At 38.6% G+C, this 20,073-nt stretch overlaps 1 protein-coding gene across 6 annotated transcripts in view; it reads left to right on the top strand.

Moving 5' to 3' along the window:
• The window catches only part of dydc2 (DPY30 domain containing 2), a 31,404-nt gene that overhangs the window by 8,955 nt on the left and 2,376 nt on the right, over positions 1-20,073 (top strand). For all 6 annotated transcript variants that reach the window (XM_058794691.1, XM_058794690.1, XM_058794686.1 and 3 more), the window contains exon 3: positions 19,247-19,306. In XM_058794691.1, the coding sequence (XP_058650674.1) occupies positions 19,247-19,306 (60 nt within the window). The remainder of the gene's footprint in view (positions 1-19,246; positions 19,307-20,073) is intronic.

Raw genomic sequence — 20,073 nt, 5'->3', positions numbered from 1 at the left:
TTTCAGGTTAAGGATGACACTTGGTTTGTTTTTTGCGTTTGAATACTCATAATCATAACTGGATATTCTTTCATTCAACTGTTCCAGGCACAACGGTTTTTCTTCATGAATTAAGTAATAGCTGTAGTAAACGTTTGACTTAAAGATGCGACACCCTCGAGCACATCATGCATTACGTCAACCCCTACATTTTCAGTTACATGAAAGAATTCCAAGGTATTAAAACATGACTCTCCTTTGATTCATGTAGTAGTTGCATCATTCAACAGAACATGCTGCTGGTAATTGTGTCTGTCTCTCTTTTCAAGATCGTCTTCATTAAATAGACTTTGTGAAGTTGTTTTATCAACAAGGCAAATATGGCAAAACTTATTCGCAGAAAAACTCTCTGCATATCCACACAGTGGAATGACAAGCCAGATTGTCGGTGGTTAAAAGGCTGTTCCATGTACTGTGTGTGTTTCTCCTCTTATCATTATGTCAATGCCTTGTGTCTCTAGAACTTTTATGTCATCTAAAAGAGGCTCAAAGATATGCAAAGCCATATTTTTCTCTATCAATAGAATTGAAAAGAAAGCAAAGATGAATGTTAGCCAAGCTTGAATTCAGGGGTTATGTTTCTCAATGAAAAATACACTGCTCCCATTTTATGGATTTTTGTTTTTGACCCAAGAGGATTTACAGTCTCCAGATCATCAAAGTATAGTATGAATCACATTCAATTAATTAATGTAATTTTTGTGTAGTCATAAAACATAAACATTTAAAATTTTTACAGCTTAGAAACATAAAATATTTATGAATCTCCATATTACAAAATGAATAGATGTCAGGAAGTTATTCCACAGGTTTTCAGGTTATTCACATGTATTTCACAATTTGTGTGGGCTGCTTCAGTTACGTTTCTTCAGAAATGGTTATAAATCCATCAAGTGAAAAAGATACTGAGATGTTAAAAACAGCCACCATCAATTTATTATTTTACTTGCAATATAGAAATACATAGAGTTAACAACATTCACAATGCCAAAAATATTCTCTTTTTTAAATAATATATTTTATTATCTTTAACACATTACAACACAACAAACATGACACATAGTAAAGGGAGGAAAATTAATAATTACAATACCAAGTATGCAAATTCAATTTAAATGGATAAATAAATGAATGAATGAAAAATACATCTGAACCAAGAGAAAATATGTAGGAAAAAAAAATGCGTAGGAAATAAAACATATAATTTGTTTATAATTTGAGAGGGTGGCTTCTCGCTAATACAAGATATCAAAATATTCTTTCAAATAGTTAACAAGCTAAAAAAACATATTCACTGGAAATTAATTTACAAGGAATATGTGGCTCAATTTAAAGGAGACATATCATGCCCCTTTTTTACAATATGTAATATCGGTGTCCCCAGAATGTGTCTGTGAAGTTTCAGCTGAAAATACCCCACATCAACATTAACATCAGCTAAATTTAAAAAAAAGTTTGTCAAGTCAAAATTGATGTTGGCTTGGCTTGAGAAAGCATAGCCTGAAAGTTTGAAGATTTTCTTCAATTTGAAAGTTTTACAGTTGAGTGCAATAGTCTATTAGATAAAAAAAAAATAAAAAATCACATGCTCCACATGTTTCATGACACTGTACAAGTAGTTTGTAGACCCAGGTTTCACAAAATGGGCAGTGATATAACAAAGTTACTGGGTTAATCTTTTTCACGTTTCCTTGGTTGGTAGATGCACCGGGGACCTGATTATAGCACTTAAAAGCTCAGCTTTTCATGATATGTCACCCTTTAATGAATACTTCGGACAGAGGCTTTAATTAATTATATGACAGTTCCATGAACAACAGGCAGGGGTGCGTTTAGATTTTTGAGGCCCTAAGCAAGGTTTTTTGTGTGGTTTAGGGATGTAACGATTACCGGTTTGATGATAAATCATGATAAAATTCCCCACGGTTAGTATTACCGTTTTATTTTTTAATCATCATTAAAACCGTATTCGATTACCACGATTTGAACATCTCACGATAAATAAATACTGTCCAGCATAAAGCACAGTTTTCAGTAACAGTCTCACGTGCGCTCAGCAGCAGAGTAACTTAGTTTTGCTGTCAGAGAGTGGATATACAGAGACTTATATTTACATTCAGCCTGTGTGCAGGTTCTGTCTGGACAAAAACGGACTGAATTTGCATGACCTGCTGTACATTTTTTGACCGGTTGAGGGAAAACAAGCTACACATTTAAACAATTCAGATAAGTTATGTAGAATTATTTATGGAGCAGATAAAATACATATAACCATTTATTAATCAATTATCATTTTGACTTAACCCTTTTCTTCATTTAAAGGCTAAAATGTGAGGTTTACATTTATATGAAACATTTTCAAAGCTTTATTTGAACATTTACATTAGATATTTGAACATGTTATTAAACTGTTGTCAGTCAAGTTGTCATTTAAAATCCGAACATCATTGGTATTGTTATTGTTTTAGTGATTATGCAAACAAAGTCATTTTATTTGTTGTTTGTTGATTTTTAAATATAAAACTTGGTGAAGGGATTTATGTGTCTGTACTTTTTGAACATCTCCAGCACATTTTAATAACACCGTGATAATACTGATAACCGTGATCATTTTGGTCACTATAATCGTGATAAGAAATTTTCATACCGTTACATCCTAAACATGCTACTGAAAACAGATGCAACACCCTGTATCTGACTTGCATTTGTTTAAATGTGTTATTGTGCCGTGGGAACGCCAGGTATCCATTGGTTCATAAATATAGGGAAATTACATATAATAAGGATTTATTATTTATTGTGATTGATTTTTTATTATTATTTTTATTAGAACTTTGCATTTTTCCTATAGGTGAAATGGGTGCTTACCAACATTTCCAAATGAGTCCGGAAAATATGTTACAGCGCAGTCCCAAATGAAAAGCCCCCATCTGACTAACACAGAACCATATAAGAACGTTCTGTTAACGTCCCAAATGTCCTCTTTGTAACGTTGCTATGTGATCATAGAATAACCAATATGGAACATCCCCCCCAAAGTCATATCAGAAAATGTTATTCTATGACCAACAGAGGACCATATGGGAACGTTCTAACGTCCCAAATATCCTCTTTGTAATGTTCTTATGTGACCATAGAACAGTGATACTCAAATCTGGCTCGCGAGATCCACTTTCCAACCCTAATCAAACTCACCTACCTGTGATTTTCTAATGATCCTGAAGACATTGATTAGCATGCTCAGGTGTGTTTGATATGGGTTAGAGCTAAACTCTGCAGGAAAGTGGATCTCGCGAGCCAGATTTGAGTATCACTGCCATAGAATAACCAAAATGGAACGCCCCCCAAAGTCATATAAGGACCCTTGAACTGCAGCACTTACATAACAACAACAAAAAAGAGGTCTTTTTAGGAATGTCCCTAAACTTCTGTAAAGGATCAAATTTTCGTCACTTTTAGAAAACTTTTAGGGAATATTGCGCAAGGTCGTGGGAACGTCCCTTCCTACGTGGGTAGGTTTATTGGTAAGGTTTGTACCAGTACCAGGGCTCGCAAAATTTCAAAATCCCTGGTAGCCCTTCGGGCAGGTACTCTTCAGATTTTGGTAGCCCGAAAATGAATTTAACTAGCCCAAATAAAAAATAAAAAATAAAGACTTTTTTTTTTTTAAATATAGAAAATCAGATAGGAGTTTAAATCTCAAATCAAAAATATTTTCAATACACAAATATCAACAAATATGAAGGAAGGATTCTTATTTCACTATTTACAGGGTATCTGCAGAATTTTTAAAAATAAATTTAAGGCAATTTATGACCCATTTTAAGAGCTGCACAAGTAAAATGAACAGAATGAGCGGGGCTGGACAATGGTAACATACAGTATTGAGCCATAAAATTACATTATTTACAGTTCAGATACAGGTTTTCACAAAAACAAAAATCTTATACAACAGCGTTTCAGGCTATAGACCGTTTTTATGAAAAGGGATAAATCAAGCATATAAATTATGTTAATTTAAAACATATAAATATTACTGTCTTAATTGTTAAAATGTTTAAAAGGCATATTAACTTCTTTCTCATTTACAACTATTCATTTACATCTACACTCAGTTTGCTGCGTAAAAAGTTGATATTTGCATTGATCTGACCATAAACAGCAAGAAAGGTTTATTGGAAATGCAAATTCATTCTCTGCCACGAGGTGGCGCTTTGGGAGCGCTGAAATATTGCGGTTTCCCTGGAAACGCTGTAGAGGAATTATAGTTAAGATGAAATTAAAATGCCAATGACACGTTTCTGAGGACAGTCGGTTCCCTTCAGATACATTCCCATAAAGACATCCGCGCCGCGTTTTGACTTGAAACGTGCAGCGCTCATATTTATTCAATGACATCATTGCCTTTTGAAGTTTAATCCTTCTGTATCGCGCGACTCTTGTCTTTCCGTCCCCAACTGTAAGACCTCTAGAAATTATAATTAAGACATTTCTTATACCATTTAACGTATTTAAAATTTTTTATGGCCTTAAGTTTGATACAACTCACTTTAAGAGTTTATAAGGACCCGTGAGAGATCTGTATTTAAGGAGCCTGTCGGGCAGGCGGTGATACATTTTGGTAGCCCGACTGGAAAACACAATAGCCCCGGGACGTCGGGCTAGCGATTTTGCGAGTCCTGAGTACATTCAGACATGATAAAGCAAGATATGTTTTTTCTTGTTCTTTCTTGTTTGGAAAAACAAATATATATATGAATGCTTCTTGATTGCTGATTGGCTACATTTGGTTTGAATGGCAAATTTCTAAATTTGGCATCAAATTTCTGCCAAGAGTTTAACACTCACAAATATAATTTATATTCATTCTTTTTGCTCCTTGGGAAACTAATTTCAAGCCCAGTCAAATCAAATGTAATGAATGTCATGCCAAACAGGAATTTTTAAAGTCTCTTTAACCTTTGGGGTAACAGGGTCAGATAGAGTGTAACCATGGTTCTCTGAGAAGGGAACGAGACACTGCGTCCTCTAGAGGTTGCTATGGGGAACGGTATACCCACGCCGCCATGCTGAGGGGAGTGCCTGCCAAAGGCCACGGCGAGCACTAAGTACCAACTCTACCATAGCCATGGGAGTTGCCCCTAGGACGCCTTGACGGCTGTCAGTGACATTATCCCCTTCAGCCAAGAGCCTGAGCTGCATACCCAAAACAACTTACCTGTTAAGGGCTGGGCCGGGAAGCCCGAGCCTAGGGCAGAGCTCAAAGGCTTGGAATCAGAAAGAGACTCCTTCAAGGGGATAAGACCAGGTGTCTAAAAACCAAACAAACCCTGGCCTATCACCCAGGGGGCTACCGCCAGATCTGAGTGCGCTTGCTCGAGGAACTGACTCGAAAGATCCCTGGTAGCAGCCCCCTGCTCAGAATGTATCAGCATCGACACAAGTTGAGTGGAGCCCAAGGTGAAAACCGGGGCCTAAACCAACTCAGAGAAAGGGAACGAAGCTGACGGCCTAGGAACCTTACATGACCTTACATGACCGTGGTGCACTCAGGGAGCGGCAAAAAATTCAGAGACCGCGTGCTCAGAGCGCATGTAAATTGAAAAGCGTAACTCATAGAAAGAACCCTCCATATGAGGGGAGTATCGCCAGCTCAACCACAGCAGTCACAGAACAGAATCTGGAGCATCTGCTCACAGATGCCCAGATAGGAGCAGCGTTCTCTTAGGAAACCCTTCATAGTGAGGGGAGCACAGCTAGCTCAATCAGTAAGCAGCCCGCCCGGGAGGCAGAAGATGACCCAGCAACCTGGCACGACTGCTACCCGGAGCTCAAAAGAGTGGAGGACTTAAAGAGATGAAGCCTCAGACGCTCAATTGGGAGTGGCATGTTCAAAGGTAACCCTCTAAAGCGAGAGGAGCAATGCTAAGCTCACCACCAAAGAGAGCAGCCTAATAGGAAGGCAGAGAGAGACCTAACAACCTGAGGCCGCTGCTCAATGGAGCTCCAAGGAGCGGAGGACATGATAAGAGGAGACATCAAATGCTCAGTCTGAGAGCTCCTCTCAAGCTTAGGTGGGCTCTAGAGCACACCTGGAAGCGACTCATAGCTTACCCTCACAGAGAGGGGAGCATTTCTCAGCTTGACCAAAGGATGGTGCTAGATTAGAAGGGGTAATCCAGCAGGGCCCAGAGAGAGACGGTCAACTGATGTAGTTGGACATAGTCTCATGCTCTCTATCTCAATAGAGAGCATGTGTGGGTCCAGAACTGGAAGGATCTGAATAAACAATGGGACCCACAACCATCCATGCTCACCAAGCTACTACACCTCAAAGCTGAAGCATTCATCAAGGGTTTCCGCAGAAACACCACTCACTAGTACCTCAGTGAACACAATGTGCTCAAGCCCACTCCACGGAGGGGCAGTAACTGGTTCGACCATAAGGGCAGCATGACAGGGAAGACCCTCGGGCTTGACCCCCTATCAAACTGCAGAGTGGATTTAGAGCATGTTGAAAACTCAATGCCTCAGCAAGAGGAGCTCTAGCTCAGAGAACGTGCATGAAGGTTAAAGGAGCATGTCACGATGGCGAGCTCCTAAAAGACCACTTCACAGTGAGGGGGATCGCTGCCATGTCTGGGGAGCAGATAGGCCGCAAATTAGAAATGGGATCCAGCTTAAAGGGGATCACACATTCCAACAGGGGCACACATAGAGACAACCGGCCAAGGAGGCGACAGGGACGGGCCTAGCAACTCGGTATGGTTGCATATGGAGTTCTCAGGAGCAGCACTCTCGGCTCTCCAGCTGAGGCGGGCCCTCATAGCCCAACTGGGAGCAACAGGCTCATAGCTAACCCTCGCAGTGAGGGGAGCACTTCCTAGCCCCACCAGAAAGCAGCGTTGACAGAAGAGATCGTCAGCTGTTACAGCTGAACATAGTCTAATGCTCTCTATCTCAATAGAGAGCAGGTCCCGTTTAACCAGACCCGAAAGAGCCTGTAGCACAGCTGGACCCAACAACCCATTCATGCACAAAGAGCTATCACCCCTCAGGGCCAAGGCAGTCAGGAAGGGTTTCCGCAGAAACACATCTCACTCATGCCTCAGGGAAAGCAGTGTACTCAAGCCCACTCCACAGAGGGGCGATTCACTGGTTCAACCATAAGGGCAGAGTGGAGTTAAAGAGCGAAGCCAATCGACGCCTCAGCGAGAGGGGCTCTAACTCAGAGAATGTGCATGATGGTTGAGTGAACTACTCAAATCTGAGTCGCACATCCTGGCCGCGACAGCTCCTAAAAGCAAACACCCAGCCAGGACATCAGGGAGCACATTACACTCCGAAAAGCTCAATCTGAATGGAGGACCCGCGAGTCCTGAGGTTCCAGCGCTATACTGGGGACCTGATGACCAAGGAGGCTCCCGCAGAAGCCTAGCAACTTGGCCACACGAACCAGCAAGCATGAGGCCGAAGATATAGGGTTATCATCCAGCCTGGGTCCAGTACCGACGGGTGATACCATCACCACAATCAGTCGTGGACTTCCGCAGGGGAGGTGCTCACAGAGATCCTAACCCTGTAACAAAGTCAGAGGTGCAAAGACAGGACCAGGTAGCGCTGCAGAGAAAAGCTAGTTAGTGAGTCCACATAAAACTAGCAATAGAGAAATGAAATGGATCATTCTCACACTTGGGTCCAGACCGTTTCAGTGGGATGGTGGCTTCAGGGCACCCCAGAGAGCATGATACTCTACCACACCAGACAGCGGGTACAGGAGCACCAGCTCAGTTCAGGGCAAGGCATCAAGGAGACTCACAAAACATCACTTGAGCACAGAGAGTTAACTAACCCCGAATATCCACAGATATCCACAGACAGATATCCACATTATATAATTATTATATAACAAAAGGAAGTTACTGATAGGGGAAAATTTCCCATCAGGCCCTTTCCATATTCTGCCTATCAACCGCGAATCGCGGGCAATGGGCAGACAATTCTCTCCGCAACGCACAGCATATATTCAGCTCCTGTGGGACAACACAAGAGCCGTGCGAAACCACTGCTGTACTGTATAAATTTCTTTCTTATGTTGAAGGCGAAAGATATTTTGAAGAATGCTGGTAATCCCCCATTCACTTACAATGGGGGCCAACAACTGTTTGAATACCAGCATTCTTCAAAATATCTTCTTTTGTGATAAACATAAGAATGAAACTTATACAGGTTTGGAACAACATGAGGGTGAGTAAATGATGACAGAATTTTCAGTTTTTTTAAGGTGAGCTATTCCTTTAAGCAGCCCATAATGTCGATCATGGATCAAATTGATCCATCGGATATTGCGAATATATTTGTGCTGTTTAATGCATTTGAGATGTTGTGTTTCCTTCGGTGCATAACTGACATGTCACAGGTATATTTTTTCATCTGTAAATGTTAGAAAGCCATGCAAACATATCTATTTTGCTGTCAGGAGGGGGCAGGGCTTATGAAAGTGAACGAGCGCTGCTGCGCGCATGCACGCTAAACAGACGGAGCACAATCGAATAGGAGTGCAATAATTCTGACTAAAATATACATTTTGCTAAAATATTTGTTTTGGACATTAAATTTACATTTTGTAGAATTTTAAACCTATACATAATTGTATTTTTATGATGGCAGTAACTGTAAAGGGACTATTATAATGGTTAAATAAAATGTAAACTAGTACAGTCTAAGCTCAAATGAGTTAATGTGTGTTTCTTATAGCAGTTAAAATGATTTTATTATTTATTTTCATTTTTAATTTAGTGATTTTAACTTTTAATTAAGTGATTTTAATGCTTTAAAGGGCAATTTAGAGGAACTAAGTTAGAGGAACTCAGCTTAATTATCCTGACAGTTAGCCTGTCTCGGACCAGGTTAGTTTTCCAGAATAAGTTGTGCCACAGTGACTGAGCTTGATCTATGTTAAATTTGCTTTATGAAACCAAATCATTTGACAGTTAGTCAGATTAACTGGTTAAACTTGTTAACTGCTTAACCCTAACTTGTTTTATGAAACAGGCCTCGAGGCATAGAAATCAGAGGATGCTTAAGTTATTTTATGATTTGCTTTCTGTCTGAACCGGGTGTGTCTCACTCGTCCTTAAAAGTGAAGCTGCGGGCTCTTTGCTCGCCCCTGGTGGCCGGCTGCAGTACAGGTCATAAACCCTGCCCTTTTATGATGGCAGTAACTGTAAAGGGACTATTATAATGGTTAAATAAAATGTAAACTAGTACAGTCTAAGCTCAAATGAGTTAATGTGTGTTTCTTATAGCAGTTAAAATGATTTTATTATTTATTTTCATTTTTAATTTAGTGATTTTAACTTTTAATTAAGTGATTTTAATGCTTTAAAGGGCAATTTAGAGGAACTAAGTTAGAGGAACTCAGCTTAATTATCCTGACAGTTAGCCTGTCTCGGACCAGGTTAGTTTTCCAGAATAAGTTGTGCCACAGTGACTGAGCTTGATCTATGTTAAATTTGCTTTATGAAACCAAATCATTTGACAGTTAGTCAGATTAACTGGTTAAACTTGTTAACTGCTTAACCCTAACTTGTTTTATGAAACAGGCCTCGAGGCATAGAAATCAGAGGATGCTTAAGTTATTTTATGATTTGCTCTCTGTCTGAACCGGGTGTGTCTCACTCGTCCTTAAAAGTGAAGCTGCGGGCTCTTTGCTCGCCCCCTGGTGGCCGGCTGCAGTACAGGTCATAAACCCTGCCCTCTCCATGTAAACGAATGGGACTTCAGTCAAAATAAAATAATAAATTACACTTCCAATACAATTTTCCGAAATATGGTTTTGGTCATTTAAGGTAGTTGTTATCACGCTGATATACAGTGAGGAAAATAAGTATTTGAACACCCTGCTATTTTGCAAGTTCTCCCACTTAGAAATCATGGAGGGGTCTGAAATTGTCATCGTAGGTGCATGTCCACTGTGAGAGACATAATCTAAAAAAAATCCAGAAATCACAATGTATGATTTTTAACTATTTATTTGTATGATACAGCTGCAAATAAGTATTTGAACACCTGAGAAAATCAATGTTAATATTTGGTACAGTAGCCTTTGTTTGCAATTACAGAGGTCAAACGTTTCCTGTAGTTTTTCACCAGGTTTGCACACACTGCAGGAGGGATTTTGGCCCACTCCTCCACACAGATCTTCTCTAGATCAGTCAGGTTTCTGGCCTGTCGCTGAGAAACACGGAGTTTGAGCTCCTCCAAAGATTCTCTATTGGGTTTAGGTCTGGAGACTGGCTAGGCCACGCCAGAACCTTGATATGCTTCTTACAGAGCCACTCCTTGGTTATCCTGGCTGTGTGCTTGGTCATTGTCATGTTGGAAGACCCAGCCTCGACCCATCTTCAATGCTCTAACTGAGGGAAGGAGGTTGTTCCCCAAAATCTCGCAATACATGGCCCCGGTCATCCTCTCCTTAATACAGTGCAGTCGCCCTGTCCCATGTGCAGAAAAACACCCCCAAAGCATGATGCTACCACCCCATGCTTCACAGTAGGGATGGTGTTCTTGGGATGGTACTCATCATTCTTCTTCCTCCAAACACGTTTAGTGGAATTATGACCAAAAGTTCTATTTTGGTCTCATCTGACCACATGACTTTCTCCCATGACTCCTCTGGATCATCCAAATGGTCATTGGCAAACTTAAGTCGGGCCTGGACATGTGCTGGTTTAAGCAGGGGAACCTTCCGTGCCATGCATGATTTCAAACCATGACGTCTTAGTGTATTACCAACAGTAACCTTGGAAACGGTGGTCCCAGCTCTTTTCAGGTCATTGACCAGCTCCTCCCGTGTAGTTCTGGGCTGATTTCTCACCTTTCTTAGGATCATTGAGACCCCACGGTGAGATCTTGCATGGAGCCCCAGTCCGAGGGAGATTGACAGTCATGTTTAGCTTCTTCCATTTTCTAATGATTGCTCCAACAGTGGACCTTTTTCACCAAGCTGCTTGGCAATTTCCCGTAGCCCTTTCCAGCCTTGTGGAGGTGTACAATTTTGTCTCTAGTGTCTTTGGACAGCTCTTTGGTCTTAGCCATGTTAGTAGTTGGATTCTTACTGATTGTATGGGGTGGACAGGTGTCTTTATGCAGCTAACGACCTCAAACAGGTGCATCTAATTTAGGATAATAAATGGAGTGGAGGTGGACATTTTAAAGGCAGACTAACGCCCGTTTCACACCGCAAGTGTGAGCTTCGCGGCAGCATCACGTCAGCGTAACTACAGCGTCACTGCAGCGTCAGACTCGCCAGAGTATTCACACTGGAAGCGTTTGTTCAGCGTCACAGCAGCGGCTCCAAAGCGACATATTTCTTTACAAAGACAACTATAAATTTGTTTTTAGAAGTTGGTCAGTTATAAACTTGAAAGTTTTGAAGTCTTGGGGATTAGCGTGTAAATGGTCAACAACAAAAACATCTCCTATCATGTTGTTTCAGTCATACTCAAATATAGAAAGTGCTGTTTATACTGTTTTTTTTTTAATTATTATTATTTTTTAATAATATATACTTTTACCCATATCTCCATTTCTTATAGAAGCTGTCAATAATGAATGAATAATGAATTTATTATGTAGGCCTACTGTATATACTCCATTGTAACTTAAGATCCTGAGCAAGATGAATTGTTCGTTGTGAGTTTGATAAAATGCTTTAAGTTATAATTTGCTTATGGCAATTAAAAATTAAAAACAAGTTAAAATGGGTAAATATTCTACACATATTTTTAATTGTTCATTTTCTTTCCTGACATACTCCAATTCGTCTTAAAACACACTAGACATGCTTATTCTGTGCATTTTTAGCACGTTTTGTGTGAAATATTTATTTTGTCCATCAAAAGTGTGCTGTCACTTTAATTGAGCGTGAGCGGCGCAGCAAAAATAGACTCGGCGCCGAAACCATCGCTGCAGCGCTGCTCACGCGACGCTCCTGCTTGACGCTGACGCGCTGCTCCTGCTGCCGGTGTGAATGCACTCATTTGTTAACATGGGCGCCGAAAAAAATACGCGCTGCTCACGCGCCGCTCACGCTTGCGGTGTGAAACCGGCGTGAAACCGGCGTAACAGGTCTTTGAGGGTCAGAATTCTAGATGATAGACAGGTGTTCAAATACTTATTTGCAGCTGTATCATACAAATAAATAGTTAAAAAATCATACATTGTGATTTCTGGATTTTTTTTTTTAGATTATGTCTCTCACAGTGGACATGCACCTACGGTGACAATTTCAGACCCCTCCATGATTTCTAAGTGGGAGAACTTGCAAAATAGCAGAGTGTTCAAATACTTATTTTCCTCACTGTATGTTCAATTGTTCGTTTTTGTGATAAGTTTGATTTTAGCTAGTAATTTGATGCTATGAAAACGGGGCGTGTCGTTATGGTTGATTGGGTCTGTGGGAGTTTGACTCGCGCTCCAAACGAATCTCTACTGCGCAGACTCGGGCTCCGAATGACGTCATTTACTCAAGATGGCAGCGGCCATACCGAGATCTTTTCGCTTCACTTTTCTATAGTGGAAGGAAGCGGAGACGCGTCGTCCATCTTTTTTTACAGTCTATGGTCTGAACCCAAAAAATAAAAGCGATCATATTCTTTCCAATGTATCGTATTGCATCGAATCGCATTTTGTTGAATCGAATCGAATCAAAATTGAATCGCACTGCATCGTATCGATAGCTGCTTCATATATATCTTTAATGTATCGTATCATAGCTAGCACCATTGGCTATGCATCAAGATGCACATTGCATGGGCCTCAATTATGCACTTTTAAAATGCTGGGTTAAAAAATAACCCAGCCGCTGGGTAACTATGGGACAGAACACGCGCTGGGTTGTTTTAACTCAAGTGCTGGGTTTAACCATTTGACCCAGAATGCTGGGTTGTTTATTTGACCCAACCAGTGGGTCACGTTAAGTGTGTTGCTGGGTTAAACATTACCTAAACATTGGGTTATTTGTTGTCTCATTGCTTTGCTACCTTTATATTTACCAATAATAATACCAATAATAATAAACAACAATCACAAAGGAATGTAAAATTATTATATTTCTGTAATACAATTACACAACACAAAAAATGCAACTGTAAATATCAATTTAATGAGTTTTCACATTTCTTTTTAAAACAATTTTTGAATGGGTGCTACTGTTACACATTACATCCAACCCCTACAGACACAAATAAAACAACGGTTTTTGTAGATCAGTTTCTTTACAGTACCTAGTTCACACAGTTTTGTGTTTTAGATTCCTATTCTTTGTCAACATTGCAGCATCATAACACTATAAAATTGATTATTGCCACATGAGAATCAGTCCAAACATTGTGCCATTAAAACTAAGCCAAACAAAGTGACCTACAACAGACAATACATGCGACAAAAAATTTAAACGTTTCAAGTGGCCAGAAAAAACTGTTGCCCTCAAAAACTTCTCACAAGAAGACTCATGTCCGTCAATATGATATACTGCATGCTGGAGAAATTCCCAGGAAGGAAGATGTTAGTGTAGAAAAAAGGACTTGAAAAAGATAAACAGCCTCAAGCAACAAGTCCGTTTCAGTGTCACGGCCCGAAACAATGGCGAAGGTGTGGGAAGTCGTTGTCTCATCAGTAAGGCACAAAATGTACAGGAATGCATCACCATGTTGGTCTCCACCTGTTAATTACATGACACTTACATTTTTACAAGTTGAAACATTTAAGTTGACTTGAAGGAATAACGTTTAAGTGTATTTTATGGAAATCAGCCAAACCATCAGGGTTTTCCTGTGAACTGGGTCTGGTAAAAATATTTATTGTGTTACTGATTTAGGTTTCTTTCTGCTTACTGGCACTTCTTGGTTGTCTACCTAAATTTCATCCAACCAACTTGGCATAAATGATGGGGTATTTAAAGCCCCCAATATATATATATATAGTACTGTGCCAAAGTTTTAGGCCACTAGTATTTTAGCCAGCTAAAAAAAAAAAGGTTTTAAGTCAGTTATTTCGATCTTTTGCTGTTGTGTGTGAGTAGGAAATGTATGGAGTCAATTTAATGCCGCATATATATGCAAAAGAAAATAAAGTTTTGCAAAAGAAAATAAGTTTTGCAAAGAAAAATAAAGAATTGCAAAATAGATAAATAAAACAGAGCAAAAGCAATGATTTTGCAATACATATTTTCCATGGCCATATCTACTCATTTATTTGCAATGCAGCTTTTATTTTGCGTTTCAGTCAAGTTTGAGCTTGCGATACCGTTTTCCCTTTGCGCTTCACGTTTCTGCGCGTCTCACTTTGTGGCGCTGTTTTGACATGGGGGTGGAGTCAGGGGACGGGGGCGTGTCCAACAGGCCTGGGCATGCCTCCCTGGAAGTGACGTCATCGGCCCGAGACGCAGATCACAGCTGATCCAGGCACCGTCACTGAGCAGAGGCATGCGGGCGGATCGTTTCCTTTTATTCACTAGCTTTAAAACATGCATGCTTTCGTTTTATTAACAAATGTATATGTGTATTAGCAGCGTTTGCTCAAGTTAAAGAAGTTGTTAATATGAACATCTGCTGTTTATTTCTCTCAATGTGTGCACACTTTTAGAGCATTAAAATGTGTATTGTTTCATCTGGTTAACTAAATGTGCATTAATAGTGCTTGTTTAAAATCTCTTAACCTGTGCACAGCGCTCTTTGTTTACATTAGTTCAGAGTTACTGCTAGTTTTAATGTAAAAGAATGCAATTAACTTCACAAACTCTACATCATTAAAAGGTCTAAGACTCAAGCTTCATATCCATCTCGACTTCGTTTTCATTTACATAACTCCTGGCATAAATTAAGAAATGACTGGCACTGGAAGTTTAAAAAGATTAAAAGTCATTTTGGTTTAGTTTTGTCGTGGCCACGAGATATTAAGTCGTGGGAACGTGATAATACTGTATGTCGTGGCATGAGTTTAATCATGCATAAACAAACCCGCGTGACCATAGCAACCTGGGATTATCAGAGACTGATCAAATATATTTATCCATCCCACAGTCCGTTGATCGTGTCTTATTATGTAATATATGTGTATATTAGGCTATTATTATTATTATACAGCCCTGAACGTTAAGAGATCGAAATGAAGGGAAAATAAATCAAATACATAACAACGAATATAAAAATATTACCAATACTAATAAAATACATGGACTTACAAGACTTGTGGGATGGATATAAATGTTTTCTTGTCGGCCTATTTTATTATACTTTATGTAACATTTATTCATAATAAACTTAATTCGAATGTTGTCTACATCGCGATACAGTCCAGTACGTAGCCTATAACACTTCAACCACCAGAGGTCGCTGTACACCTAAAAGCGCCAGCGGGTCAAATTCACCCATGCCATGACTACTGTTTTGATATGGCTAAAAACGTAGTATGTCACTGTATTATGCCACTGTCTTCACAATGTCTAGAGTCATAAAATGATTATTTTTAGTCATCAGCTATGTTTTTGTCCTGTTGTTTTAAGTTCACGGCTATTTTTAAGCAGGTTACACTAATCACTTTTCTTAATGATGAATAAACCAGCCTGCAATTACAACCAGGATTACGAGGAAATAAATACATATTTGGGTGTTGTAATATTATAGCTAATAAAATGTTTCAAGATAACCCATGTTATTTAAATGACTAAAACACCCTAAATAGACTATTATAAGCAATACTAATTCACCACATTGCAAAGGATGTACAATGACAAATTCAAGTGCACAGTTTCACCTAATTAATTAATTTGTTTAGTTATATAAGTTATCATTTGAATAAGAGAACAACACCAATAAACTTGGGGTAATCATAAAAATTGTTTTATTCATTACATCATAATTCAGATTTTTTTTTCAGGAATAAATAAGCAACACAGTAGCGAACCATAAACGATAAAAAAATTGCAAACACAAATTAATATTTAATCCAAAGTTTGAACATTTCTGAGTAGAGGAATAAACATCTAAAACATCTTCATTTGAACGTGATGACAGGAATTATGCGTAAATTTGTCCTGATGGCGCTTATAGGTATAAATGCCCCATTTTTGTTCTGGTTTTATCTAAACAATTTTTTAACAATAAACAGGGATTGTAAATAACACAATTTTAGTAAAAGTCAATGACTGTAAGACTTGGATATTTTAACTGAAAATATATTATGTAGCCTATTTGAAAAACAGCCATGGGTAAAATTACCCCGTGGTGGTGTTAATATAATAATTTAATAATGTTTTTTTTTTGTATAATTTCTTAATTAAAAATAAAATATTAATAAATACATCTCTGATAATCCCAGGTTGCTATGGTCACGCTGGTTTGTTTACCCATTAATATCTCTTGGCCATGAGAAATTTAAACCAAAAAGAAAAAAATGTAAACCTGTATCGCGATGTAGACAACATTCGAATTAAGTTTATTATGAATAAATGTTACATAAAGTATAATAAAATAGGCCGACAAGAAAACATTTATATCCATCCCACAAGTCTTGTAAGTCCATGTATTTTATTAGTATTGGTAATATTTTTATATTCGTTGTTATGTATTTGATTTATTTTCCCTTCATTTCGATCTCTTAACGTTCAGGGCTGTATAATAATAATAATAATAATAATAGCCTAATATACACATATATTACATAATAAGACACGATCAACGGACTGTGGGATGGATAAATATATTTGATCAGTCTCTGATAATCCCAGGTTGCTATGGTCACGCGGGTTTGTTTATGCATGATTAAACTCATGCCACGACATACAGTATTATCACGTTCCCACGACTTAATATCTCGTGGCCACGACAAAACTAAACCAAAATGACTTTTTAATCTTTTTTTAAACTTCCAGTGCCAGTCATTTCTTAATTTATGCCAGGAGTTATGTAAATGAAAAACGAAGTCGAGATGGATATGAAGCTTGAGTCTTAGACCTTTTTAATGATGTATAGTTTGTGAAGTTAATTGCATTCTTTTACATTAAAACTAGCAGTAACTCTGAACTAATGTAAACAAAGAGCGCTGTGCACAGGTTAAGAGATTTTAAACAAGCACTATTAATGCACATTTAGTTAACCAGATGAAACAATACACATTTTAATGCTCTAAAAGTGTGCACACATTGAGAGAAATAAACAGCAGATGTTCATATTAACAACTTCTTTAACTTGAGCAAACGCTGCTAATACACATATACATTTGTTAATAAAACGAAAGCATGCATGTTTTAAAGCTAGTGAATAAAAGGAAACGATCCGCCCGCATGCCTCTGCTCAGTGACGGTGCCTGGATCAGCTGTGATCTGCGTCTCGGGCCGATGACGTCACTTCCAGGGAGGCATGCCCAGGCCTGTTGGACACGCCCCCGTCCCATGACTCCACCCCCATGTCAAAACAGCGCCACAAAGTGAGACGCGCAGAAACGTGAAGCGCAAAGGGAAAACGGTATCGCAAGCTCAAACTTGACTGAAACGCAAAATAAAAGCTGCATTGCAAATAAATGAGTAGATATGGCCATGGAAAATATGTATTGCAAAATCATTGCTTTTGCTCTGTTTTATTTATCTATTTTGCAATTCTTTATTTTTATTTGCAAAACTTATTTTCTTTTTGCAATACTTCATTTTCTTTTGCAATTCTTTATTTTCTTTTGCATATATATGCGGCATTAAATTGACTCCATTGAAATGTCAGTTTACATTTCCAAACATTCATTTTGCCATTAATTGTAATAATCCAGTGAATGTCTGACAACAGCCAGTGCTACACAGAGATCTGATCATTATCAGTCTGTCTGTGATTATATGAAGAAACAGAACAAACTAAATCCAGAAGAACTGTGGCAACGTCTCCAAGACGCTTCAAGAAAGCTCCTGCAAAGCTCCTGAGAAACTCTGCTCAAGTGCACCGAGGGCAAAAGCTGCTTTAAATGCAAAGGATGCTCACACCAAATGTTGATTTAATTTAGTTAATAGAAGTTAATTGATAAAGGAAATCTATTTTTGGCAGCATCCTCATTTTACAGCATTTTAACACAAGTGCCTAAAACTTTTAACAGCAATGGAGCTTTGCAGGTAGCTTTCTTGAAGCGTCTTGGAGACAGTTCTTTTGGATTTAGTCTGTCTCAGTTTCTTCATATAATCACAGACAGACTGATGATGATCAGATCAGATCTCTAGCACTGGCTGTTGTCAGACATTTGCTGGATTATTACAATTAATGGAAAAATGAATGTTTGGAAATGTAAACTGATATTTCCTACTGACACACTACAGCTAAAGATAGAAATAACTGACTTAAAACCTTTTTTTTAACTGGTGAAAATACTAGTGGCCTAAAACTTGCACAGTACTGTGTATAGAGTAGAAAAAGTAAAAAAACGTACAGGTTGTACGTCAAATGAATGACTTCCAGGATTCTGGTTGTGGGTCTGAAGACCTTTCCTCCATTCTTGTATATTGATTGTGGAAGCAGAGCGGGCAGGACTTTGAAAGCACTCTTCCTTTTAGCATCTAAACCATAAGAATAATACAGTGCAAACTGTGAAACTGATCTCACAATCAAAACGACACATTGAAACACTTTTTCCTGTGTTCTGTGTCTTCATTCTTTTAAATAGCTTGGATCGGATTGGATTGGATTTAAATAGATTGGATCAGAAACAAATGACACAGGCAAACCATGTGACAATGGCATGGCTGAAGTGTGACTTAGTCAGCCTACATTAATGACTTCCTGAGACAAACATAATATAATTTATTAGGAATATGTAGTTACATGAGTAACCCGAGACGTTCCCCTTCTAGGGAACTCAACGCTGCGTCCTGGTGGACACTTTGGGGAACGATATCCAATCACGTCCTCCTATGAGGCTACCACAAGAGTGGGCTATCTACTTACAACCCTATCAGGGGAGATAGCACACTCTAGGCAAGGGCTCAGGGAGACCGCTACTTAATATCCTAATGATTTTTGGCATGAAAGAAAAATTGATATTTTTGACCCATACAATGTATTGTTGGCTATTGCTACAAATATACCTGTGCTGCTTATGACTGCTTCTGTGCTCCAGGGTCACATATGTTCTTCATAATGACTCTGAATGTTCTGTTGTGTTTTGACAGCGTGAGCCGGAATCAGCAGCCGAGAGCAAACTCAGTCCTCCAGATCAGGGTGAAGACCAGGTCTGTGTTTCTGCTCATCAAACCATCTTAACTCTGCCACGTCTCATCCCTGTCTAGCATTTACACACACTTCACGTGTGAATACACATACATACACATGACTAAAAAATGAAAAGTTTTCGCATTTCGCTGCGTTCCAAAGTTCAAGCTTGTTGAACTCTGCCCTGCGAATTCGCATCACGTGACACCGTGTGACCAACGGCAGATCGATACATAACAGCATGACCTCCTTTTTGAATTAAAAGAACATGAATTTAAAACTGCACCGCTGCAGGAAAGTGGAGTAGATTGCATGTTTTTACATTTTAGATGTATTACAATTTGTTACATGTTGAATTTAGGTTTTTAAAAAGACGCTGAACAGCGTGACGTCATATCACGACCGTTGCAGCATGCGAAATAATTTCACATGATCAAAGTCTAGTGTGACCGCGGCTTTACTGATGTCATTCATGCACTTATGACCAGTCAAATACTACACAATTCCCCTGAAAATGAAATATTTTTTATCACTACAATCAATAAAAGTGTTATTTTAGTATTATTTGTTTACTATTATAGTATTTATTAATATTTTGAATTAGGTTTTATATTTTTATTTTTTTGTTTTCTAAATTAATTTTAAGTTTTAGTATTTTTTGATGTGCTTTTGTCATTTTTTAGTAGTGTTTAGTAGTGTAGCTTAAAAAAAAAAAAATTCAGGTTTAGATTTAGTTATTTTTTAACTTAAACATATTTATGCTATGTTTATGTTGCCAAGGCTACAT

This window comes from Onychostoma macrolepis, chromosome 12 (genome assembly GCF_012432095.1).
Source record: "Onychostoma macrolepis isolate SWU-2019 chromosome 12, ASM1243209v1, whole genome shotgun sequence".
NCBI classification, from domain to species: Eukaryota; Metazoa; Chordata; class Actinopteri; order Cypriniformes; family Cyprinidae; genus Onychostoma; species Onychostoma macrolepis.
This window is presented reverse-complemented; position numbering and strand designations above follow the sequence as displayed.